Source organism: Vulpes lagopus, chromosome 8, assembly GCF_018345385.1.
Source record: "Vulpes lagopus strain Blue_001 chromosome 8, ASM1834538v1, whole genome shotgun sequence".
Lineage (NCBI taxonomy): Eukaryota > Metazoa > Chordata > Mammalia > Carnivora > Canidae > Vulpes > Vulpes lagopus.
Window position 1 is genome coordinate 1,859,337 of NC_054831.1, and position 25,600 is coordinate 1,884,936.

Consider the following 25,600-nt stretch of genomic DNA (forward strand, 5'->3'; position numbering starts at 1 on the left):
ACTGCACCATTATTCTCCCCCAGCGGCACGGGAGGGCTTCACTTTCTCCCTACCTGCTTTCGCTTTTTCTCTTTAACGCTCGCCCTCGCCCTTCCGATGACGCGGAGTGTATCTGATTGTGGTTTTGACCTTCGTTTTCCCTGATGTCCGATGAATAGAGCGTCTTTTCATGTGCCTGTTGGGCATGTGCACAGCGTCTTTGAAGGAATGTCTGTTCAAGTCTTTTGTGCGTTTTGCAATTGTTATTTTGTTGCTGAGTTGTGGGATATATTTGTACTCTGGAGATTTGCTTTGCAAATATTTCCTCCCATTCTGGGGGCTCTTTTCACTCTGCAATGCCTCTTCCTGAACACAGCGTTTTCCGTCTTGATGAGGTCCCCTTTGTCCGTTTCTCTCCTGTTGCTCGTGTGTTTTGGTATCACATCTGCGCATGTTTTGCCAAATCCAAGGTTATGAGTTTCTCCCATTTTATGATTTTAGTTCTTATATTTAGCTCATCAGTGTACCCTGAGTTAATATCTGCTTGCGGTGAGAGGGAGTGGAGGTCCGACTTCACACTCTGCCTGTGGATCCGGTGGTCCCAGCTCCACTGTTGAGGAGGACCTGGCTGGCTTTTAAAGTTCTGGAGGCTTTTTTGTTTTCCGTGGAAGCATGGTGAGCTGCACCCAGGCCCGGGTCCGCGCGGATCTTTCACCCACGTTTACAGCCCCTCCCCGTCCAGCTCCGGTCCCTGCCGCCGTATCCACACCCCTCCCGGTGTTGCCCACCTCTGCAGGGCTGGAGATTTGAGGGGGGCCTCCACGGCTTGCTACGGAAGGCAGGCGGGGTTCAGCGCAGGCTCCCTGGTGATGCCGGCCGTTGGCCATTGCCCTGCGTGCGGTGGCCTCTGCAGACCACTCTCTCCGCTTGCCTGCAAGGGCCCTGATGGGTAGGGGTCCTCCTGGGGACCCAGGGCACGGTGGCCACTGTACAGTCACAGGTGAGCTGCTGCCTGGGGGAGCCCTGCTGGCACGTCACAGACACCTGGGTTGGGCCCAGCAGCTGCCAGGGCAAATCCCGAGGGCCGTGGGCTGCACAGGGAACTTCACTATTACGGGATTTATTCGTTTTATTTAAATATCGCTGTTCTCGTACTTAAATAAGACCCAGGCTGCTATCGTGCTAGCAGCTTCTCTGTCTCTGGATGTCTCTGGAGCGCAGGGTGTGGGCCGCCCTGTTGGGCCCGCAGTGCTGAGTGGTGGGAGGTGCTTTTCTGGCGGGAGCCTCCGGCCGGGTCTCTCAGCCTCGCGTGGCCCGGCGCGGAGTGGGGGGGGAGTGTCCAAGCCAGGATCGGCCCAGGGCTTTGTGTTTGCTCAGATACCCTGTTGCCTGTGGTTGTGTTACGGCTCTTCTGTGCTTCCCCGTAGCTGCCAGTGTCGCACTTTCATCCACGTTGATCCTTAGCACAGCGGCCTTTGTCACGGCTTCGAAGCTGCCCGCGCCGCGTGCGTGTCCTCCTGCAGACGCGCTTCTTGTAGCTTACGTGACAGGGAAGCTACGGAGCCTGTATTTCATGTTGAAAACTGCACTGTTTCTCGTAAGTTGAACGTTTCAGTAGCTTTGTAGAAACCGAGGGCTTGGTGATCCTTGTGCCCGCGCGGGAGGCGGGCATCTCTCGGCCGCAGAGGCCCGTGGGTGTGGGGCCTGCCGTCCCCACGCGGCGTGCCTGTGGCTGCGGCCCGGGCTCGGGGCGGGGTGGGGACACAGAGGTGACGCAGCCCCCGGACGCGGCTCCTCACGGAGTGGGCTTGCGTAGGGTCGCCAGCTTCCTGGACTGTGTTCCTGAGAGCAGTTTATTTAATCAACAGGGAGATACTTTCCTCTCCCTGGTTTTAAAAGCTCAGGTCATCGTCTCAAATTCGCACAATTGAGAAAGACTTGGGAAAGGAAAGAAAACACCCTCGTGTCCGCAGCGGCTCACAGGCGGCTGAGGGACGCGTTGTGGGGAGACTCACACGTTCCGCCTCGCACGGATTCTGGGCATCGGCGCGCACACATGTGTCTGCACCTGTCGTGCGCCCCGTAGAACCAGGGGTGCTCGTGGTCGCCGCGTACTCCTGCCCCTAAAGGTCCTCTTCTGGTGGGACTTCAGGGTTTATTCTCTAGTAAATGACACTTCCGCGGGACATTCTTAGATCTGTGTCTTTGAATTTGGGGCTGATTGCTTTTATTCTCGTTTTCTCAGGCAAACGGCCTAGAAATAGCATTGCTGGATGGGGGGGCACACGCAGGGGGACACGTGGCACCAGGCTGGCCCTCAGCTGGTGGAGCCGTGCAGCCACGGCCGGTTGTGAGGACGCTGCTCTGATGCCCAGCGGCAGCCGGTCTGCAGGGCGCCTCCACCGGTGGATGGGAGGCGAGGCCCACGGCGACAGCTCCTGGCCCCGGCCGTCCTGCGTGCCCGGAGACCGGCCCGGTGCCGAGTGGCCGTGCAGCAGGGCAGATGGAATTTCCACAAATGTCCCAGAGCTTCCCTGTGCCGCTGTCCCACCTCACTCACGGCGTCGAGGGGCGCTGATCGAGCCTGTCCCCTGTGCCAGGCTGCTCTAAGCGCCGGGATCTCCAGTGTCCCTCGGTGCTCCTGGGGCATCACGCAGTAGACAAGTAAATTACTATATAATAGTAAAATGGCTAACATTGGGTGAGCCTATGATGTAACTGGCACTTTTTCTAAGTGCTTTCTACGTATTTGCAGATTTAATTCTTGCAAGAGCCTAGGAGTAGGTTTATGATCCCGCGGGCATCCCCATGTAGGGATGAGAAAGCAGAGGCCTAGAGGAAGGAGGTCACTTGCCCAGGGGGTCCTGGTAGGCACTTCGTGCTCCCCTGCCTCAGAACTTAGCACATCCAGGGTGGTTTCAGGTGACGCCCAGTACACCCTCTGGGCCCCACCCTGCTCAGGGTGGGGCCCAGAGGGTGTACTGGGGAAGTGCATGACCCGTCTAGCAGTGTGGTTGATTATGGGTTTGAGGATGGCTTTGAGGGATTTTGCCCAGGGTAGTGACACCTAAGTGTTCACAATCAGGCTCTTGGGTGCCCACCTCCAGGATTCCAGGTGAGAGGCGGATGGGTTGGGCTGGGGGTGGGGCTGGTGGGCTGCAGGTGGACAGGGGCGCGTGTCCTGAGCGGCTGCAAGCTGGGCCGGTGGGGCCTGGAGGCGGTGGGGGCTTCTTCCCACAGATGGCAGAGAGGCCGGGGGGCGCGTCCTGCAGCAGGACCCAGAGCTGGGCTCTGCCGCAGACCGTGTGCGGTGACTTGACTGAAGAACTGTGAAAAAGGAGATCCGCTGGCTCTTGACCCAGTACCCGCGTGGGCGGTAGTGGGTGCAAAACCCCATTTCCTCGTAAGCAGATTCTTCTACTTTAGCAAGTGTGAGCTGCTTTTAGCCTCATCCCGAGACTCCTAGTGTTTCCTTTCGGAGTGTGTGTTCTGCTTCACTGGGCTTTTCCCTGATGCCTGGTGCTGGGGTGTGGCTGCGAGGCCCCGGTGCCCCCACGGCCCCCGTGGTCTGCGAGGTCAAGGCTGTACTGATGAGAGTATGAGACGCGGCTGACATTTCTCCCGGTGGGTGGGCGTGCGATAGGCAAAGCTGCTGGTGCCCCGGCGGGCGTGGGGCTCCTGCTCGTCAGGTTCGTCACTGCCCGGCGTGGGCACGGAGGGAGCGGTTTCACTTAGGATGTTCTTGGTGAGGCAGGACAGTCTTCACTTTTAGGGAGCACGTAGGCCTCTGCCCGGGAGGTGCAGGTCTGTTTGGTGCCCTGCGTGACGAGGCGGGCCCTTGTGCCACCGGCTGGTGTGGCAGTGCCCCCGGGAGGGCCGTGTGGTGGCCGGGTGGCCCACCAAACGGGCCCTTCTTCCATGGGACACCATCTGTACTTGACAGGATAACTGATGGGTAAACTGTGGGTGTTCAGGCTTGGCCACCTGCCAGATAATTTCTTAAAAATGAAGCTCGGCTGTCACTTTAAGGAAAACAGCTGACAGTGTGTGTTGCCAGCGATGACATTTCAGCTTGCAAGTGGGAACAGGGATTTGGGAGCCGTGCACCCCCCTTCCACCCATAGCGTCTAATGGCACGCGTCAGCCTCCGGGAGAGCTCGCTGCTTTCCACGCCACCAGGTCCCGATGTCGCGTGCCCGGGCGGGGTCAGGAACCCTCGCAGGGTGGCCCCTGATGCAGCCAGGTCCACGGAGCTCGCTGGGGTGGGGGTCACAGCCACGCTCCCACGTGCCGCCAAACCAGGAAGCCTGCAGGCCCCGCCGGCTGGGACCGCGCCCGCCCTCCAGCTCCGACTCTGTGAAGTGGGCTGCCTTTGTCCCTTCCACCTAAACCGCCCCCCCACCCCGTCCCAACAGACGATGCTCCAAAGCCCATGTGACAGTCCCGCTGACTTCCCCCAAGCCAGATCCCACAGAGGCTTGCAAACCATGCCACTCTGCTCACTACTTGTTTTTTGTGTTTTGGAAAAGACACCTATTTTTTTCATAAAAATAGATAATTTCTGTTAACGTTCAGTGACATGGTCATTTTCAAATGAATTAAATGAACATTGAAAAAAAAATCTTGTGTTTTTTTTTTTAAATCTCGGTTTTAACTTGTAATGTGGCAAATATTGATATGTATAGCCGCATAAACAAGAGCCCTTTGGGGTGCTCATAATTTTAAAGAGGATGGGGGGGCTCTAAGCCTAAAAACTATGAGAACTGCTGTTCTAAGCCAGCTGGTGTTGATCGGCTTATATTTTTTAAAAACACTTAAAATAACTTTGTCCTTGGTGTTCTGACCCTGAGGCCTGAGGAGGCGAGGAGGAGCAATGTGCTGGCAAGGGCAAGTGTTGCTCCTGTGTGGGTGTGTATGGGGGGGGTGTGCACCTGTGTGGGGCGGTGCTCCGGACCTAGAGGTCTGGGCCTCTCTGCGGTCCCACCTGGTGCTCAGGTGGGCCTCAGGGACGACAGATGCAATCACCCTGCCTCGGGCCCATGAGCACCGCTGGGCAGGAGTTACAGCTATTCAAAGTGATTGACTGTTGTATGTCCCTGTATTATTGATCTTTTTTTTTTTTTTAAAGATTTATTTATTTATTTTATGATAGACATAGTGAGAGAGAGAGAGGCAGAGACACAGGCAGAGGGAGAAGCAGGCTCCATGCCGGGAGCCCGATGGGGGACTCGATTCCGGGACTCCAGGATCGCGCCCTGGGCCAAAGGCCGGCGCTAAACCGCTGAGCCGCCCAGGGACCCCCCCGCCCCGTATTATTTATCTTACATTTAGCTATATATTGTTAAGGTTTATTACATAGATACATATGTAGCTGATGAATGAATTTACTAGGATTTTTGTTCTCCTTTAATGTTTGTCAGTTTGCACAAAGGCAGACTTCAGGAAAGACCATGGTAAGTGTGGCTCTTTCAAATGCTTCTTTTTGGGCATCCCTGGGTGGCTCAGCGGTTTAGTGCCTGCCTTTGGCCCAGGGCGCGATCCTGGAGACCCGGGATCGAGTCCCACGTCGGGCTCCCGGCATGGAGCCTGCTTCTCCCTTCTCCCTTCTCCTGTGTCTCTGCCTCTCTCTCTCTATGTCTATCATAAATAAATAAATAAATCTTTAAAAAAAAAAAAAAAGAAAAAACAAATGCTTCTTCTGAACCCAAACTGACCAATAAACATGGTCACCCGGAGAATAAATGATGATGGCGTTAGAAGTGCCGAGTAGTAAAGCAAACAAATAGAAGAGCCAAGAGAGGTCTAAGAGTAAGAAGAAAGCACATCCAATAGGAAGTTGAGGTAGAAACTTTCTTGATAAATGAACACTTTTATTTTTGCCACAAAGGCGCCCACACTGTTGCCGCCCTGCACCGCGCACGCCCAGAGGAAGGGGTCCTGGGGCCCGCAGCGCCATCAGCCGGGAGGGACCTGTGCACAGTGCACACAGGTGGGCCTCCGCACCACTAGGGTGGGGAGTGACCTAGGAGGAGGACACCCAGAAGGAAGGGTCTCAGCGCTTAGCCGCAGTCAGCTGGCGGCCGTCAGCCGTGCGCCAGAGCACGCGGCGTATCCAGCGTCTGCACCCGACGCAGATGAGAAGCTTCCTTTCCCTGCTAAGAAGCAACGTGAGCCGGTTGTCGGTAAGAGAACCTGGGACTTGTTGGTCCCAGCTGCATGTTTCCTAGAATTACCTGCTCCCTAAGGGGCTTGTATGGACCTGGGACTTGTTGGTCCCAGCTGCGTGTTTCCTAGAATTACCTGCTCCCTAAGGGGCTGACCGCTCCGTGTCTTCTCAAAGTTCACCCGGTGTCGGCTCTCTTGGAGATGGCTTCTGAGCTTCTGCAAGTGTCACCCTTTTTTTATGTGGTGGAAGTGCCCTAATTCTAGAGCCTGTTGGAAACAACAAGTAAACAAAGGTTATAAGTAATTTTTACTTCTGAACGGGTCTGTAGGCCCCTGTGCAGAACGGTGGGGGAGAGAAGGCGAGACCGCAGCGTACGGCTGACACCGAGGGTTATGGCGCAGATGTCACTGCAGAGTTCACGTGGGTACAGGAGAATGCTTGGGAAGAATACCAGATTAATAAGTCCTCCAACGTTCATAATTTTAAAAAATCCCCCAAATGGGAGGAAGTATGTAGTTTTTTTCTGAATAGGTTAGAGATTAGAGAAAGTGGAAGTCAGCTTTCCACGGGTGGGAAGCCCTGGAGGCCTCGTGCTCACGTGGACAGGGGGCCCGGCACCTCCCCGGGTGTCGCTTGCCATGCCGGCCGTGTCCGTAGGGTGTGCAAAGCCAAAATAGGTTCACTCTGGCCGAAAGGACTCCCTGACGACGATCCACCTGTTTCATATTTGCCGCTAATTATTAGCAAAGCCCAAGAACCAGTAGATGGTTTTGGTGATAGGAACCTCCAGATGTGCGATGACAGAAGCGTCGCCGACGACCCCACTTCCTTCTGCGCACGTGGGGACCCGGCCGTGTCGCCGGCAGAGGCTGCTGGTGGCTGCTCTGCCCACGATCAGTGTTTGTGGTGAGCGGCCATTGTCGTAGCCACTTTGTCATTCTCTTTGGATGTTTCCCCGCACAGTTAATTTTCACTGTGATCCTGAAGCGTTTTACCCCGTCACCATTAGGCCCCGTGGGCCCCCTTTCAGGAAGGAGAGTAGAGGGGGCACAGGGTCCCCGCGACCCCCAGAGGCAGGTGTGCTCGGAGCCCGGACGTGCTCACTCATCCTTCCCAGCCTTCAACACGCACACGCGAACGCGTTCCTCGCACTACGGTTGTAGTTTTGCGAGGTCGTGGACCACACGTGGAGGAGGGCATCCCGTGTGTTGGGCTCCTCCGTGTGCGTGTAGCTGTTGATGCCTGTTCACGATAATCCGCTGAACGTTCTGAACGTTCACAGTGAGTTCATTTTCCCGTGGAAGCTTGTTTGCAGCCGCCGTCACACGTGGCGGGTGAGCATCCCGCCTGCGTCCTGGGGCCGCCTCGCCCTGCCCCAGCGGGGAGGGGGCTCAGGGTCGGGGCGAGCGGCGTGGGCTCTGCGTGGCCGTGCCGGTGTGTCCCAGGCGGCTGCTCCGGTGTGTACTCCGCTCAGCGTGTGCACGGCCGATCCTTTCCCTTCCTGGTTTTCCTCTTCACTTCCACTTGTGCTGTGATCTCGGACTTACGGGAAAGTTACAGGAATAGTGCAAAGATCTGCTATAGATGTTTATTTATACTAATAACTTTTTTGGGAACCGTTCGGATGTTGGTCTGGGTGCTCTGCCCCATGTCATCCAGTACGTATGACCCCGAAACAAGGACGGCCTCTCAGCAGCTCTGCGGCGCGGTGATCAGACTCAGAAAACCACCAACGGTGCAGCAGCGTCATAAAATCCTAGGCTTTCATCCGATTTTGCCAACTGTCCTCATAAAGCCTTACATCTGGAGAAAACCTTGGCCCCTCGGCTCCTCCGGACCAGCCTCTTGGTCTTCTGTGTGTTTCATGACATGAACCTTCTGGAAGATGCAGACAGCCGTGCTGTAGCGAGCATGGGATGTTGCAGTGTCCATGATCGGAGTGCGGGGACGCCCCCAGGGCTGGAGCCACCACAGCGATGCTCTGTTCTCTGTGCGTCCTGTGCCGGGTTCCAGGTGGCCGGCGTCCCGTTCCTGGGGACGCTGACCCGACCACTGGGGTAAGGAGCTGCTGCCGGGCTTCCCCCTGGAAAGTTAGCCTTTCCTTTTTCATCGATAAGAATCTTGTGGCAGATGCTGTGGGAGGTGCAGATGCCGTGTTGCTCCCCAAGCCCTGACCTCTGGCTTCAGCGCCCTGGGTGACGGCGGTGGCCCCGGGTTCAGCAGCCACGGGTGTGGTGGCGACGGTGGCCGAGTTGTCACCACGTGCAGCGGTTGGCTTTCTCCTACTGAGGACTTCCCTCTCTTCTTCATTTATTTCTTTTCTGTTTATTTATCTAAAGTAGTTTGGAGCCATGGATTCTTATTTTATTAGCCGGGTTCTGATTCTTCCTTAACATGATTTGGTCTGGTGCCCACAGGGTCCAAGCTTGCCCGATGGCGGCCCCTTCATGCCGGCCCCTCCCACGGGTCCCCGCGCACTGGCGCCCTGCTCTGCCCCGCTCTGCTCTCCGCGATGCAGGACAGTAGTCGGGCCTCCCGTGGGCCCTCCCTGCCCTCCCCTGGGTCTTTGTCAAGTTCTGTTCTCAGGACCAGCATTTGGAAAGCCAGCTCTGCCCGCAGGCTGTGCCGACCTCGTCCCTGGCTGTGAGCAGGCCACGCTGGCAGGTGGACACGCGTGCAGGGACACCCACACACGGCCTCCCACCCAGGTGGGTCCCCGTGACCCGCAGAGCCCACGCCTATGCACACCCTCCCACCCAGGTGGGTCCCCGTGACCCGCAGAGCCCACGCACACACACATACCCTCCCACCCATGTGGGTCCCCATGACCCATGGAGCCCATGCACAACCTCCCACCCAGGTGGGTCCCCGTGACCCGCAGAGCCCACGCCCACGCACACCCTCCCCCCAGGTGGGTCCCCGTGATCCGTAGAGCCAAGGCCACCACTTCTACCTGCAGTGTGGCTCCACAAGGCCCGGTGACCCCCTCTTTCCCGTAGTGTCACCCCTCCTCCCACAGTGAGAACCCTCCCTCCCTGTTTCCCTAGTCTCCGTCCTTGCTGATTTAATCCCAGAATAGGCTCCGAAAGAATTCCTCAATCTGTGCCTCCAGGGGAGAGCAAGCCGCTCACCGAGTCGGGTGTTTGTTCAGTGCGTGCCGTGAAATACGGCCCGAGCCCTGCGTCTCGAGCTGCGTGGGTCACTCGTCGCGCCCCGTCCTGGCCTCCGCGGTTGTGTTACTCACTTCAAATGTGGTTTGGTTCATTTGTTTGTTTGCATTTCAGTTTGTCCCTCTCTTCATACTTTTTTATTTTATTTATTTTCACTTTCTGAGTGTGTGAGACGGGAGTGCCGTGCCGTCCCTGCAGCCAGTGGTGGGTGAGAAACGGGACTGAGAGGCGTGGGGCCCCCGCGTGGCCCGGCTTCCCCCGGGGCCGCCTGCCCCCAGCTCCGCCCTCAAGGAGAGAAGAGCAAACACACGTACTTTATTTTGGATTCCGTGTTGCACCCGAGGAGCATCACAGGTAGCGCTCTTGCACGTGCTGTCGCACACCGGAGCGGCCCCGGAGCCCTGCCGCCCCCCACGGAGCCCCCGGCCTGCGCTGCCCGGGAACGAGCGTGTGCGCACGTGCTGCCTCCGCTGGACCTGCACCTCCAGGCTGCCCCTGCGGGCGGATGTCCACAGAAGATGAGCAGACGCATCCTTGGGTTCGATTTTGCACAACGTGCCGGTAGGAAGCCTGCACCGGTTTGCGGTCCCGTGCCCCGCCCGCCGCGCCGCGCCTCTTCCCACACGGTTTGCAGAGCAAAGGGTGTTACTTCTTGCCAATCTGACAGATAAGGAACGGAATGTCCGTGTGAAGGCCTCTTTCTCTCCCGACGCCTTTGGCCTGGTTTTCTATCTGGATTCTGCTCATCGTTCCCACAATTTTTAAGCACTTTTAATACATGAGGAATTTGAGACTTTATCTGGGAGGTAGATTGCAGATACTTTCCCCTAATCTGTCCACTGGATTTTGAAATCTTCGTGGTGCTCCTTTGCCATGTAAAAGCACGCCCCGACCCCACCCCGGCACGGTTCACGTTTACCAATTTCTTCTTCTTCCTCCCCCTCCCCCTCCCCCTCCCCTTCCCCTTCCTCTTCTTCTCTGCCTCTGGCTCTTGAGTTGCAACGGGAAAGCTTTCCTCTGTTCCCTGCTTGGGGGAACCCCCACGTCTTGTTCTGGGGCTTGTGTTATTCACTTTTTATGGCAGGTCCCTGGTCCGAGAGGCATTGATACGCGCGTGCGTGTGAGGTGTGGACCTAGTTGTATCTCTAGGGGGAGGTGGCTCCCCAGGGGCCCCAGCACCATCGGTTAAACAGCGAGCGGTCCAGACGCCACCTGTGCCGCGCTGGCCGGTCTGCCTGTCCGTGTGTCCGTCCTCCGCTGCCTCAAGCACGGCGGCTCCCGGGCTGTTTTACGGTCCGGCTGGAAGCGTGTGGCCCTCCCACACCTGGTGCACGTCTGTCCCGTCGCGGCCCTTGGGCTGGCCTCCCCCTGCCCTGCGGTCCCCAGCGGTGCGTACCTCTCCCTCGTGTCTTTGTGTCCCCCTCCTGGTTATCTCCTCCGCGCTATTGTACGGTTCTCCAGTTCTCTCTCCGGCCATAGCCGATGGATTACTCAACTTACTCATTTAGTTTTTAATTTTAATCATTAACCGTTTTTTTTCCTTACAAGCTGTATTTGGGTCATTTTCTGACGTGCCTGACTGACTGTTTTTGATGTTAGTGAGGACAGGTGGCACCCAGTCTCAGTCTCCCCCTGCGCGCCCCTCCGGTGGAGCTTCGGGCTCTTACGGCCCCTCTTTGGCAGGTGGAAACCGCGGCAGAGAGAGGTTACGGGATCCGGGGCTGCTCAGCTGCTGAGTGACAGTCCCCGACAGCCACTCGCTCCCTGGATGACCCTGTTTGTTTCTTCACGCCTGGTGTTGAGATGCAGTTTGTGGTCAGATCAGATTTTCCTGTAATTGGAGTCTGCCCCGGCCTGACCTCCACTCCCTGGGCCATTCCCCTGCGTTTGATTTTAGATTGTGACTTTATGCCTCGTACTGTTGTACCGATGTTCTTGGGGGTTGGGAACACGCCCATCCAGGGGCGATGCGTGTCTGTGTCTGCCTGGTGCGGAGCGGCGCAGGCCTGGGCAGCGTCACCTGGGATGCACTTCCAGATGCATCTGCCCTGGTGTCTGTGTCAGGTGTCGGAGGTTGTCGGATTCTCCCCCAAAGCCCTGCCAGGTGTCTGTGTCGTGGACCCCGGGGTAGTCGTGTCTCTTGATTTGCCCTCCCCGCGGTGTCAGGGCTCCTGGGTGCGTCCCTTCGGCGGGGAGGTTTCCAGCCTCCCTGGGGGTCCATGGCCCCATCCCCTCCTGCTCAGCCCCCGGCTTGGTCTCCCGGTCTTTAGCGGGGACCCGAGTCAGGTGGCAGCCTCAGGATGGGGTGAGGTCCTGCCCGCCAAGGGTTCCTCACTCCCGTGACAGCTCGGCTGTGCTAGAAGGATCTAAACACTTATGCCGCGTTGCCAGACTCACAGGCTTCTCTGGGCCGCTCGGCTTTCTTCTGAGGACGCTTATTTTCACGAGGAGCGAACCTCGTCTCCCATGACGTCAGGCGGCTGGCCTGGGGATGCGGAGGCCTGCCCAGTCACATCTGCTAAGTGACGAGGAAGACCTTGATGGTTCCTGACTGCGCTGCCCGACGTGAAGAGCGGGCCAGGGTCTATGCCTGTCCTTCGGCCTCCAGAGGACGCTCCTGGAGCACGGCTGGCTCTCGGGCTCTGCTCTGAGCCCTCGTTTCCACACTGCTGAGGTGACTCCCTGCCGGTCCTGTGTCGCTGGTCCCGCCGAGGACTGCTGGTACTGCCCATTAAGAGTATGTTTAAAACTATGACGTGAGTGCGAGCAGAAGCCAGACCGTGCTGCCGAGCACCCCTGGGTGCCGGTCGGAGGAGGAGCTGGGGAGCGGGCAAGGAGCCTGCGGCGTGTCCGGCCTCCCTCCCCTCGCCTTCCCGGGCCCACGCACAGCGGTCGGGCCTGGCGAGGGAGCTTCGTACACCGGCTTCTGCCTCAGTCCGTGGGCACCCGGCGTGTGCCGGGCGAGGCCACCCGAGTTGTCTTCCCGGGATGTGCCCTCCTCGGCTCCTTGCCCCGCAGCCACACCGACCACGAATGCGTGCCCTGGCCAGTGCGAGGACACAGAGATGCAGAGACACTTGCCAGCCATGATTGCAATTGTCCTGGCAGGACCAGGATTCATCATGTAGACGAGGCCCGCAAGGAGGGCGCTTTGCCTCAGGCCACCTGCCCGTGCCGGCCGTGGGCCTCGGACCGGGGGCCCTGCCTTCTGCCGAAGCTCTGTCCATTTTGCCAGGCCGTGTCCGTGGGGCCAGCGTGGACAGGCAGGCCACAGATTCCCGTCGTCTGTGCTGCGGTGCCGGGTGCCGGGTGAGCTCCCCGAAGGACGGTTGCAGAGAGATGAGTGGCACTTCCCTGGGCCGCGCTGGCAACAGCGCCGAGGTCCTTGTTCCAGCGACTGTGCTCATTTTTATGGAAGGCAGATATGAGAGTTTTAATTTAGTTGGACACGCAAGGAAAAGCCTGAATTTGGCTTCCTCTGTAGCAGTGCAGTGGTTCATTTTTCTGAACAAAACTGTAAATAACAGTCGAGTGTTTGCTTTAGAATGGAGGGCGATAGGGAAGACTTTTTATTATCTGGCCTTGGCCTTCTTTCAAATAACGGAGGAAGGAAGGGGAGAATGTAGAATCGTGTGTGCATGTGTGTGGGTGCGCACGTGTGTGCCCGTGTGTGTGCACCTGCACACTGACCCCTCGGCGGCCGCAGGTGGAGGTGCTCGCGCGGGGCCGTGTTCCTCGCAGGTTACGCGCCGTCGGGAGCGGGGCTCGCGTGGCTCCTCACCGGCTGTGTGGGGCAGGGATGGTGGCGTCTCTCGTTGGCCCTCGGGGACCTGGAGCGCAGGGCAGAGGGCATGGTGAGGGCACTGCGGTGGCTTAGGTGGGCAGCGTCCCCGCCGCCCCCCAGGCCACTGCCCCAGCCCAGGGTGGCGACCCGTCCCCGCCCTTGGAGGTCCAGGAGTGAGCATGCATTGCGCCCGGTGCCTTTCCATTGACTGATGATGATGACTTTACCCTCCTGTTGGGATCCCTTAAGTCTAAACTGAGACCGTCTGGTTGTGATTTTTGTGACTTTGGGTTTTTTGTGGAGACTTCTGTGGAGCAGTATTCTCTCTCCCCAGCACATGATGTTACTGCCAGAGGGGCCCACGGGATCTCTGCTCTTGGGGAGCGTGTCAAGTAATCCTTCCCGAGCTCCTTAGTCCCGGGAGGGGCCTTGGGATCGGGTGGGCCTTGCCCGCAGGTCCCCCTGCTGCGTCACCCTGGGGACAAGCTGCTGTGGAGTTGTTAGAGCCGAGCATGGGAACTGCGTGTGAAATGCAGCTTAAAATATACATTTAATGTTTAAAACAGAAACATGGACTAGTAGTGCTTCTGTGGCCGTGTGTGACTGGGGAGGGGCCGCGCTGCCCCCACGCTGCCCCCTGCCCCTCACCTGGCAGAGGGTCCCGGAGCCCGTCCCTGGCCGCACGGCGCGGGGCTGCCTTCCAACAGAGTCCTCGGTATTCAGCGTCCTTTCATTTCTCAAATCTGTCATTTCCAACCTGCTGGCAGCACTCGGGCTCCTCCACTTCCCGGACGCGCAGAACGAGATGCTCGGTGTTGTGTGTCGGTGGATGGAGACAGCTGACGCTGGCTTAAGGGTGCTTCATCCTGCTATTTGTGTGGCATGTGGCACAACAGTCCGCACCGGCCCGGCTGGCTGCTTTGCCAGGGCCGAACGTTGCGACATGGAGCAGAACAAGTGAGCCGATGACCCCGGTCGTCTGCTCACGTGCCGTGAAGGCTGCTGAGCGCGAGGATGGGCGTCCGGCGCTAAGGAGCGCGGGGAGCCCCGGTGGGGCCAGGCGCTGGGACACTCTGGGAGCTTCGTTTTCTTCTTTGTGAGATAGGACGAAGGCTGCTCGTCCTGGCAGAAAGCACGATGGGCCAGGCAGCCGTCCCATGCCCGCGAGCTCCTCTGTCCATGTAGGCAAACACCATTGGCAGCGGATGCAGAGAGGATTATGGGATTGGTTTGTAACGGGACCTGACGGACTCATTCCCTTAGTGGCTGTTTAAGGAAAAACGGAGGGGAATACCAGTGATTGTCGCCTTTGTCCTGAGTTCCCGGGCCCTGCCGGGCGGCCCTGCTCAGGCTCAGCCCCCGGAGTGGCCATGGCAGCTTTTCCTGGGGACCTGGCCCGCGGGCTCAGGCCAGCTCCCTGTCTCGTGTTGTCAAGGCAGGCTCGGCGGCTGCACAGCCTCTAGTGGGTACTGGCTGCTTCTCTCTTTAGTTACTAAAAAAAATTTTTTTTTCCCTCTATTTTTATAGGCAATGTAGTTCCCAACCCCAAGGAAAGTGTGGTCTTAGGTGGGAATACCAGCGGCAGCGCCCTTCCCTGGGAGTCTTTCAGATTGGAGCCGGGGCAGGAGGCCCCTTGGTGTCTGGTGGCTGAACGGGGGACATGGGCCTGGGAGCTGCTGTGCTCAGTTTGCAAACAGGAAGAGAGAGGTGGGCAGGCCGGCGGGGCTGCAGTCCACGACCTTGGACCGTCGGTGGCACTGGTCCCCGAGGCTCCAGGGCTGCCTCGCACCCGACTTTCATGAGAGGGCCAGGGTTTCTCTGGTTTCTGGGAGCTGCCCCAGGGGCTTTCCGCCCAATCTTTACTGCTCACGCAGGTACAGGTATGGCCTTCATCCTTGGCGACCAGAGGAGCCCAGACTTTACTGAATCAGACAACGGATCTGAACCTGAAGTAGGCGACAGGGGAGGGGAGGAACGTGTCTGTGGCCATGGCACCTGCTAACATGCAGACCCTGCCTTGCCTGCTCAGCAGGGAGGGGCCGCCGCAGGACAGAAGGGGAAGCAGAGGCAGGTGGGGAGCCTGGGGGGGGCCGGATGGGAAGCAGGCTGTGCTGCTCTGGCCCATCATTGCTCCCACACTGTGGCTTTAGTTTTGAGTGAAGTGGGAAGTGGTTGAAAAGACCTCCCTGTGTCCGACAGCTCTGGGTACCCACTGAGTGCTCGCTCGTAGGCCTTTCTTAGCGTATGGCAGCACGTTGGCCCAGGAACGCGGCGCGGGCAGGTTAAAGGCAAGGGTGTTCTTGACTGTCCAGCGGCCATGGCCTGGCAGTGGCTTTGGACATGGTTCCCCTGCAGCGGGGCAGCAGTGATTCAGGGGTCCCATCAAAGCAGTTTGCCGTGTGTCTGTTTTGGGGAAAGCTGTGTTTCAGGGGCTTCCGCTTTGCGCACAGTGACCCAGGCCTGGCCTCCCTTGCTGGCGTGAATGGGCTCTTCTCTGTTCATTTATTTATTTATTTATTTATTTTTTATTTTTTATTTTTTATTTTTTATTTATTTATTTATGAATGATAGTCACACAGGGAGACAGAGAGAGGCAGAGACACGGGCAGAGGGAGAAGCAGGCTCCATGCACCAGGAGCCTCACATGGGATTCGATCCTGGGTCTCCAGGATCACGCCCTGGGCCAAAGGCAGGTGCCAAACCGCTGCGCCACCCAGGGATCCCTTCTCTGTTCCCTTTGACCCTGTGTAACCAGATCCATGTCACAAGAGAGCCAGCCCCGCTGTGCACTAGGTGGGGACCCCCACCCCCCTAGCCCTCAGGTTAGGAAAACACGTATTCCCAGGGCTTCCTCCAGGAGACCCTCCCAGGTAGCCGGGGGTGTGGCCGTCACCACGTAGGCCTCCAGGATGTCCTCTGCAGCCTCTGTGCTCTGCTCTGCACTCCTGACGCTCGTGCACATGGTCTGGTCTGCTCCCTGACGTCAGGGGCTAAGGCCCTGCTTTTTGCCTGGGGCCCCTGTTTGCTTCTCCCCTTTGGAGGCAGTGCCTTTCCAAACTGGGGGTGGGGTGGGGGGCAGAGTCGGCCCTGCCTGGCAAGGTGCGGGTGCTGCCCTGTGATGTTTTTTCCTGCCTGAAGTTCTTTTTTTTTTTTTTTTTTTCCTGCCTGAAGTTCTGAGCCTGTTTTCCTCCGGGGCTCAAGGAACCTGCCTTAGCGTCGCCAGGCCTTCCCGCGGCAGCAGCCTCGGGTCCTCCGTGACATTGCACGCCCTTGGGGCTGAACTGTGCCGCTTGCCAGTTAAGTGTTGCGCTTGAAATAGCTCTCCCCCAGCAGGTGTCTGCTGCCCCTGGTGCAGCGAGGAGGGCAGGATCTGGAGTCCGTTGGACGCCACTGCCGTCCTTCCAAGTTTGCGCGCTGCTCCCTGCGGGGCGCTGGACCAGGCCCGGGCCAGATGGCAGACACGGGGTAGTGCTGGGGGCTTCTGCCGGGGCCAGGGGCCCACTGCAGTTCTCGCCAGTCAAATCAGCCTCAGCCGCTTCTGTGTATTCATAAGAGAAAATTTTAAATTCTCACTTCCCCTTGTGCAGAGTGGTTTACCAGGGGGCCAGTGATCGCCCTGGGCCGCTCAGCCGAGGACGGTTCTGCGGCTTGGTGGTTAGAGCTCGTGCAGGGTGGTTCACCTGGAGGCGGGTGGTTGCCCTGACCGCTCAGCCCAGGAGACTCCCTGCGGCTTGGTGGTGAGATGTCTGCCCCGCACGGAGCCCCCTGGATGCCCGACTGCCAGGTGGGGGCCTCTGCCGTGGGGACTCCTCCTTCTTGCCCAAAGCTGACGGGCTAGTCCACGTGACCATGGGAAACTCTGTGTCCCTGGCACCCTTGTACTTGACGCTGGCCCGCCTGTCGGTTCGGGTGGGTTCGGATGGCAGATGGCAGCCCTGGGGGGCCGCTGTGGAGCAGGCTCCTGCGAGGGGCGCCTCCCTCGCCTGCCGCCGTCACAGCCTCGGCCGCCGGGGTGTGCGTGGTGCGCGTGGTGCGTTTCCTTAGTAAGAACCGCTGCTGCTTCCCAGGCTCACGGGGGGGGGGGGGGGGCGGGAGCATAGCATCCCCGGGGGCTCCGGAGCCCTGGCACCCTTGCTCTGAGGCCGTCCCTCCGCGTGCCTGACGTGCGTCTCCGCCCAGGGGCCCCGCTCCACCCTCGCTGCTGGGGCCCTCCGGAGCCTCCGTCCTCTACCTCTCCGGGGCTGAGGTCTGGGAGACGGACCCCGGCCGCAGAGACGCCCGCCTTGCTCGCAGTTGCACGTGGAACGGGAAGGAGTTGGGAGCGGAGCTGAGCGGGGGTCAGGGGGGAGCAGTCGGCGTCCGGGTCTCGCCTCGGGGGCGTTCGCTGTGAGCGCCCCGGTCAAGCGCCGCTGCCCCCGGCCTGTCGCCGCCCCGAGCCCGTGTCCTGGCCATTCCCTGGGAGTCGGGAGCCTTGAGGCTGCGGTGACCCCGCGCAGCATCTGCTTGTTATGTAATGTGACAACACGGGGATGAAATAGAAACCAGATGTCGGGGCGGGGCCACGCAGTCCTCATCAGTGGGCGCCGGCAGGGCCTGGCTCCACTCTCCTCCGTTCCAGGCCCACGGCCCCGGGACGACGGGCTCCGGGGGGGCGCCGGGACCCAACCAAAGCCTTGGCTGACGGGGAGACCCCGATCCAGTGCCATCCGCTCTCCTGGGAAACTGCACGGGATTTTCTGCGCCCTGTTACGTAAGTGCGGAGGTGGCTCTGTGTGGCCTAGTGACCTGCTAGCCGGGGTCTGTCTGCCGCCTCCTCCCCGGCCTCCGTGCTCTGCGTGTGGGGTGTAAGGGGGTCCGCGGTGCGCCAGGCAAGGGGCTGGGGCACGTGCGCCGCCCGCAGATAGCGCCGTGGGCACCGGGAACCCCCACCAGCCCCTGTGCCCAGCGCGGGGCGCCGCCGACCTCTCCTGGGACGCGGGAGTCCCCGTCACCTGCGCTCTCTGCCCAGGTGCCACGAGCGCCGGTCTTTGCCCTGACACAGAGTGCCTCCCTCTCGGGCAGCGACAGCCGTCAGGACGGTGGGTGCATGTTTCACTTTTGTCTAAAAACCGAAAATCCCTCCTTTACCATTATTTTCCATTCGTAGGCTGATCTTCCAGAGAGATCTGGAGGTTCGGCACTTTGCTAAGAAGACCCTCTGGAAACAAAACCTAGGAATCTTGGCTAGCGTCTGTCACCCCTGGGTTGCTTTAAAGCCTCGCGGAATTAGGTTCTTGTTAGGAACGGCTGTGCTGAGGGTCATCCCGACATCCTGGGTTCCAGGGACCCAGCTCAGGGAGGCAGAGCCAGGTCTGTGGTTCCTTCTAGTCCCCAGCGTGAACCTTCCCGCCGGGTTCTCACTTTCTCATCTCTGAAACGATGGCCGGTATTCATGGACTGCTCCCTGGATGCTAGGCCAGTGCTAAGCGTGTGAGTGAAATCTCCTACGTGATCCTTAAAGCACACCTATGAAAGTAGGTGCTTTCATGACCCCATTTCACTGTGAGGAAACAGCCCAGGGAGGGTGGATGCTGTGCCCGGGGTCAGTTGGGCAAGGCCCCAGGAGACAGGACGTCTCTGGCTCTTTCCAGCTCTTGGCTGTGGCCTTCTCTTCCGGGGGGATGCGGGGCCTTCGCCGCCTGATGCTCGTGGGCCTCGGTCTTCAGTTTGTGCAGGAACGTCAGAGGCCGGGGCCGACCCTCACCCTGACAGTGAGATTGTGTGCCGTTCCTCAACCCCTGGTCCTAGGAGAAAACGTAAAACACTCCAGTAGCTTTATTCCGTTATGATTGTCCAAAAAGAGAACTTGAAAAAAAAAACCCACCTAGTGGCATTTGGAAGACTAAGCATGGTTGTCAGAAAATTATCCAAGTAAGTAGAACTTTTCCTAAAATCATTTTCTCAGACAGGAGTTGTCCTTTGACCGTTTAGAAAGCCGTGTTTAGGATCCACGGTGGGCCGTGAGAGCTGGTGACGCGGTGGGCCCCCGTTTTCCAGGCAAGTGCGGGGCTGCTGGCACCATGCAGAGCCCCAGGGCCTCTGGCTGGTCCGGCTGCCAGACGACCGTCCCACCGGGTCCCAGCAGGGGCCGTGGGGCATCACAGGGAGGCCGCAGTCACGTCTTGTCTCGTCTCATGCTCTGAGGTGCTTTGTTTCTAGGTATAACCCCTTCTTCGTGCTTCTACAAACAGCCCATGTTTGTCTAAGGGTCTTGGGCTTGGACCCCACCCACACAGACAGCTGCTGGGGCACGGAGCCCACTCCGGGTACCAGGCTGTGTGCCCAGGGCTCTTGTCCTCCCTCGTGTCAGGTTTCCAGACCCTTCCGGGCACCTGATGCCATTAAGAAGGCAAAGCGTGCATGGACACGGCCTGAGAAGGATCTTGCTGGCAGCGCGGCCCCTGGAGGGTGTGAGGCCAGAAGATGAGCGTGAGGAGCACAGCCGGTACTGCTCCCGTGGGCCCTGCGGCTCCCTGTCCTGCCGGGCGGGGGGTGCATAGCTCCTTAGGGCGGCGGAGCAGGAGGGGGCACGGGGTTCAGGCCCTCCTCGTGCACCCCCAAACGCCCCATGCATCTCAGAAGCACTTTCCAGAAGGTTCTCTTTGAATAGTCCCTGCATGGTGTGGGGCTGGGTAGGAAACAAGATGAGGGTCAGCGGCCAGTGTCTGGGGTACCCGGGGGTGGGGGTCCTGTGTTTGCTCTTACCGTCCCCGCACCGCATCCCCCGGTCACCGTGCAAGCCAGGTGGGTGCTGGGGCCAGGCAGTGTCCGTGCTTGAGGGCCTAGGTCCTGCCCTCTGGCGGGCTGTGCTGGGGACCCTGCCCCGGGTGGCCAGCCCTGTCGTTGAGCAGATGTCCGATGGCTTGTTTTAAATGAAGAGCATCTTGTCCTACTTACGTGTGTGTGTTTTTGCGTGGGGACCGAGGCCGTGAGGTGGAGTGTGGTCAGGGCACTGCTGGTCCGGCTGCGTGAGGGGCCCAGACCGGTGTTGGCCCGGGAGCAGGCGTCCGCCGCCTCAGCCAGTGACTCCGAGGGCCTCCTTGTCCTCGGTCCCCATCACTGACCTTTGGCCTCGGGTCAGCGGCCTGCATCCGACCGTCGGGCCCCGAGAGTCCTGCGGGGCTGGGCCTTGCCTGCCTTCTAAGTGTAGGAGGAGATGGGAAGTGTCAGGAAAACAGCAGACATTGGGGATTTCTTCAGAGAACGGACCACCGGGGAAGAGCCCGGCACCTGTGAACCCAGATCCATCGTCACTTTCCAGAAGCAAGGCCGATGGGGGCGTCGTCGAGATCTTGGACCCTCCGCTGGTTGTTTAAGTGGGATGATTCTGTCCTGCGGGCAGTCGGGGAGCAAGGGTAATTCCTTCTGTGGGGAAATGACCGTGCCTCCGCCTGTCCCCGCAGTGCCGGTTCCCTATCATCTGAAAGACCGGGAACCCGATACTTGTCTGTGTTTGCTGCCTGCCTGGCCATCCTGGACGTCGTTCAGATTCATGGCCTGTGAGGGCAGCGACAGCTGTGTTCCCAAATGTGTTTAGGTAATGGGGCTTCGGAGAAGTGTTTGTTAGGGACTTGTCTGTGCAGATTAACTGGCGTGTGCACTTTGTGTGTGTGTCTGTGTGTAAATACATTTAAATTTGAAATGCAAGTTTCATTGGTCCATTAGTCTAGGGATGGCTGGAATTTAGTAACTAAATGAAACTAAGCTGCACATATGCAAATAATTTGAGCATGATTGAAAACCAAACCGAGTTCTTATTTATCCTGCCTACAAATCTGGAAACTTGTAGAACTTATTTTGGCTTTCTCTTTGAAAACAATTCATGCAGAAATAGCGTTATATATGCAAAAATACAAAAAAGGATAAAGAAAAAACAAGCCCTTTGCCCCTCTCCGGGCTCTCTCGCAGAGTGGCTTCCACAAAGGACGGGGCAGGAGCGGGCTGTCCTGCCATCAGCTTTTAGGGCCTGGGGAGGACGCCCGTGGCACGGCCTTCAGGAGCCCCGGGCTCCCCAGGAAAGGGGGTGCAGACCCCCAGCGCTCACTGAACCAGGCTTCTCAAAGCTGCAGGAGTGAGCGGGGTCCCTGTCACCGTCCAGAGAATGCACTGAGCATAGAGGCCTGCCACGCAGACTCCTCACATCAGCTGCCGGTGCACCTGCCGCCTCGTTGAGGAACCCGTGGGCCACCAGCGTGCGTGAAAGCTTACCCCTGGGTCACTGTCCCTGTAGCTGGGGAGCACCGCAAAATAAACATGAAACAAGTAAGATGAATGTGGCTGTATTTGTGCTATTCTAATTGATTTCTCACCTATACTTGGGTTAGAGAAACACCCGCTGAGCCTTCGGGGACCCAGAAAGTGCTAGACTCCCTGAGTGACCCAGGAAAGGGTGTCGTCCAGACTGTGTGGACCTCACCGATGCCTTTGGCTGGGCCCTGTGTGCCACCGTGAAGACCTGGGCCCCAAATCATTTTCCTTCCCTTCCCTTTCCCTTCCCTCTCCCTCCCCTCTCCCCTCCGTCTCCCTTCCCTCTCCCTCCCTCCCTCTCCCTTCTCTTCCCTCTCCCTCCTCTCCCCCCTCCCTTTCCCTCTCCCTCTCCCCCCTCCCTTTCCCTCTCCCTCTCCCACCCCCCCCCCCCAGCTCTAGAAGACCATAGGCAGAATCCTATTTTTCCACTTGAAAATACGCGTCGTCTGTACAGCGTCATTCCCAATCCCCACTGAACAGGCTGGGAAACGGGGACGAGCAGCGTCTGCAGACGCGAGGGGACAGCGGGGCGGCTGGGCTCCTGCCCCCCGGGGCTCTTAGCGGAAGGCAGCGGTGTTTTCGGTGTTTTCGGTGTTTACGAGCCGGCCCAGGGGAACATCGCCGTCTGCGCGGAACTTTCCCTCAGGCCCGGATCTCCTTTTGAAGCAGCAGGTCTTTTGAAGGAGCAAGAAGTTTAAACAGACTTAAACTATTTATTTTGACACACTGAGCGTTTAGGACGTTTTCATGTACGCTGTGATGTGCCTTCCACCGTGACTCCCAGAAGCCTTGGGAGTTCGGCTGGGCCTGGCGTGCGACTGTGCTTTACACGTTACTAATAACGGAAGAACACCTGCCCTCACCTAGCGTCCCTGCCTCACCACCGCCCGGTGACTGCACGGTGCACCCCACTCGACCCTCAGGCAGGTAGTGAGCCCTCTTGCACCAGGCGCGGGCCCGTCCACGCCCACCCAGGGCCTCGTGGATCGAGGGCTTCCTGGCTCCGCCTTGCACATTTGCAGCATTCGTTCCAAGGATGTGTGAGGGTTGAGCACCTGAGGTCGGCAGGCCTGGGTGGGGAGGCTGGGGTGGAGATGCAGGCCCCTGATGTGGGAGCTGGGCTGCGAGCTCAGGGGACCCGGGGAGGGGGGCGGCGCGGAGGGCCTGAGGGGGCCACTGGTCACAGAGGGGGGCATCCTTAGTCGGTGCTCGACGGGGCGGGAGCTGGGGACCTCGAGGCTGAACACTGACAGGGACCCCAGGGAGGGGACCTCGGGCATCGCGGGGGTTCCAGAGCCCCCCACCAAAGGTCCTGGGCTCGGGCCTCCCCAGGGGCTGTGGGTGAGCGCAGCACCCCTTGTCTGTGCAGAAAACACAGCTGCCGAAGCTTCTTTCTAAGAACGAGGAGCGGGGCTCTGGTTGCTGCAGGACGCAGCTCACCAATGAGCTGTTTTTTACGGTGTTCAGGGGTGACTTAAAGTTGTCGCTTGACGAGCAGACCATGGAGGCAGCAGCTCGACCGGTTGGTTTCCTCAACTGTGAGTCAAAGAGAAGCACTGAAAATGTTATGACCAGAGGGTTTCAGGAGGAGAACGAAGCCAAACAGCTGCAGCGAGCAGATCCCTGGGGGAGCAGTTGGGCCGTGCCCGTGGCCAGCGACCGCCTCCCTGCAGGGCGCAGGTCTCCTCCCGCCCCCAGAGGTGCAGGGACACAGCCAGGGACAAACTGGCCCCCTTTGTCTAGACGCCAGGTCTGGGCGACCAGGGGAAGCAGAAGCTCACCCAGGTGCTAGAGGAAGACAAAAGTAAAGCAAGAAGCAGGTATTTCTAGTTGTCACGTCCTGGTGGCTTCCCTGAGCCCCGTCCTTCCGGCCCCTTGTGCCTGCCCTTGCCCTGGCTGGTCATGAGGCCCGGGCCCCGCTCAGGACAGCGGGGTGACCGTCTCTTGGGCCCCCTCTTGGGAATATGAATCCTCGTGTCCCACACGCCCCGCAAGGACTCTGATGGGAAGAATTCAACCTGAGAGCCACTTTTGGGGAAGGGGAGAGATGTGACTTGCTTTTCTTGGGAGCAAACAATTACCGGATGACTTCTTCCACCGACAGCCTCGCCCACAGCGGGTGCTCGTTTAAAACACCTCCCGTCCGCCTGGCACTGCCACCCTCAGGCCGAGAGGTGGGTGCCGTCTTCCTGGGGGCCCGGCCAGCGATGCCGAATGTCGCTGGGCGTCGTGGTTCCTTCCATGCTGCAGCTGGAAGAGGTACTGGTTGAGGTGTTCCGGGCCGTGGGCTAACGCAGCATGTGGAGGCCCCTCCCACGAGGAAGCGCTTCTCCCTGGTCCTGCCGGGGCAGGCCTGTGCGTTGCCTCGAGGGCTTCGGCGAGTTTCCCGCAGACCTGGATTCCACGCAGGGGCCCGACTCCCCACTCCCGTCCCAGCTCGGCAGCTTTAGACCTGGGCCCGCGTGACCCACGGGCGAATTTGCCGGCGCTGGGCTTGCCCTGACTCGGAAGCGGCCTCCCGACAGCTCCTTCGGCCACCGCCTGCCGATCCCCTGAAGGGTCCACGCGCTCCTGTGGAGAAAATGTGCTCCAGCTAGAGCAGGGCCCTCTAACAGTGTGAGCCCCGCGGGGTCCCGGCTGTGGCTCTACCGGGGTGTGCCGGTCACTACAGTGAGCCGTCGGCGCACAGCGTCAGTGATTGCCTGAACCCCCTTTCCACGGCTGCAGCCGTGGGGGCTGCGGGGCCCTTCGCCCGGGAGCAGAGGGAGGGGACAGCAGCCACGCAGGGAGCGGGCTTCCACAGGGCGACACGGGAGGGCCGGACGCGGCCCGTGAGCCCGGATGGCCCGGAGGGAAGGCCGCGTGGGCGCCCACAGGCCGTGGTGAGGACGGCTCCCCCGTCCTGCGGCAGCCGCACGGGTTTATGTGGACAGACGCGCGAAGTGAGTCATGGGCGTTTTGCTCTCTCCTCCCTCGTTCAGGCGATGAGCGATCATGGAAAAGGAGAAAAGCAAGAAGAGAGGTCTGGAAAAAGTCTGTAAGAACTGGTGAGGGGAAGACTGGGCGTTTTCACAGCTGCCCGGGCCTCGCGGGGAGTCGGAGGTGTGCTCTTTCCACTCGCGTGTTCTCCTTCCCGTCCGCAGGACGCTCGGGCCGCTTCCCCCACGTTCCTGGAGCACAGGCGGCAGCCGCTGCGAGGCTGTTTTTTCCTGCTCACTTGGAGGAAGAGGAAAAGACACCACGACACAAAGATGGCTTTGTGAACGAGGGGCCTCCCGGGCCCTCTGATCCAGAACTTTCCGCGATGGTGGAAGTGGCCTGTAGCTGCTGTGCCAGACACGGTCGCCCCGGCCTTGGGTGGCGATGGAGCGCTCAGATGTGGCCGGGGGGACCGGGGAGCAGAACTTTACATTTAATTTAATTTGAATTAATTTTAATTTAAGTAGCCACCTGTGGCTAGTGGCCACTTAGAGTCCACACCAAGGAAGGCTCTGGAAGGAGGACTGGAGGCTCTGTTCTTTATTCAGTTATTTGAAAATAGAAGGCTTAATCCGTTTGAATTTCCTGGTTGGATTAAAAAAGAGGGTTGCTTGTGCTGGGAATACTTTGACAGTGAGTGGCCTGGGCGGCGTCGGCCCAGGGCTGGATTTACGGCTCTTCTCCAGGCCGTTTGGGAGATGGCACGAGAGAGATCCTGTGTCACAGACGGGCACCGGCGGTTCCAGGCGGGGCTCACGTGGTCACGAGGGGCACATGTGCCCTCAGTGGTGCGTACAAGGGGCCATCGAGGGGGTTCAGCCGGGGAGGTCCTCGGGCCGTATCACCTGCCCCGCCCCCCCCACCCCCGCCCCCCACCCCTTCCCATCTGCTCTGTCCTCAGCTGTGTCCCTCTCATGTTACACACCCCGGGAGCAGCCAGCTCCAGCGGGCGGGGCAGCAGGACACATGGGCAAACGGACATCCAGATGGACTTTACACAGTCTGGGGGCTCTGAAGTCACTGGGAGCCAGCCAGTGTAGACAGACCTCACTCCACGATCCCACCCTTGACCCTTCCCCTCACTCGGGGAATCGACTCTCGTTGACGTGTGTGCTGCGGGACGGGCCTTAGCCAGTAAGTAAGCGCGGCCCCTCGCCCGCCCGGACGTCACGTGACCGTGTGTCGCTGCTCGACCTTGCCCCGCTCGTGAAGGGCGCCCTCTGCCTCTGGACCGGG

At 59.4% G+C, this 25,600-nt stretch overlaps 1 protein-coding gene across 7 annotated transcripts in view; it reads left to right on the plus strand.

The window, feature by feature from the left end:
• The window catches only part of HDAC4 (histone deacetylase 4), a 271,373-nt gene that overhangs the window by 54,436 nt on the left and 191,337 nt on the right, over nucleotides 1–25,600 (plus strand). For 3 of the 7 annotated variants that reach the window (XM_041767842.1, XM_041767844.1, XM_041767843.1), the window contains exon 1: nucleotides 17,630–17,849. The exons of the other annotated variants lie outside the window; for them this stretch is intronic. In XM_041767842.1, coding sequence (XP_041623776.1) covers nucleotides 17,645–17,849 — 205 coding nt within the window. In that variant the 5' untranslated portion in view covers nucleotides 17,630–17,644. Of the gene's footprint in view, nucleotides 1–17,629; nucleotides 17,850–25,600 lie in introns of those variants that run through there. 7 annotated transcript variants of the gene reach the window in all.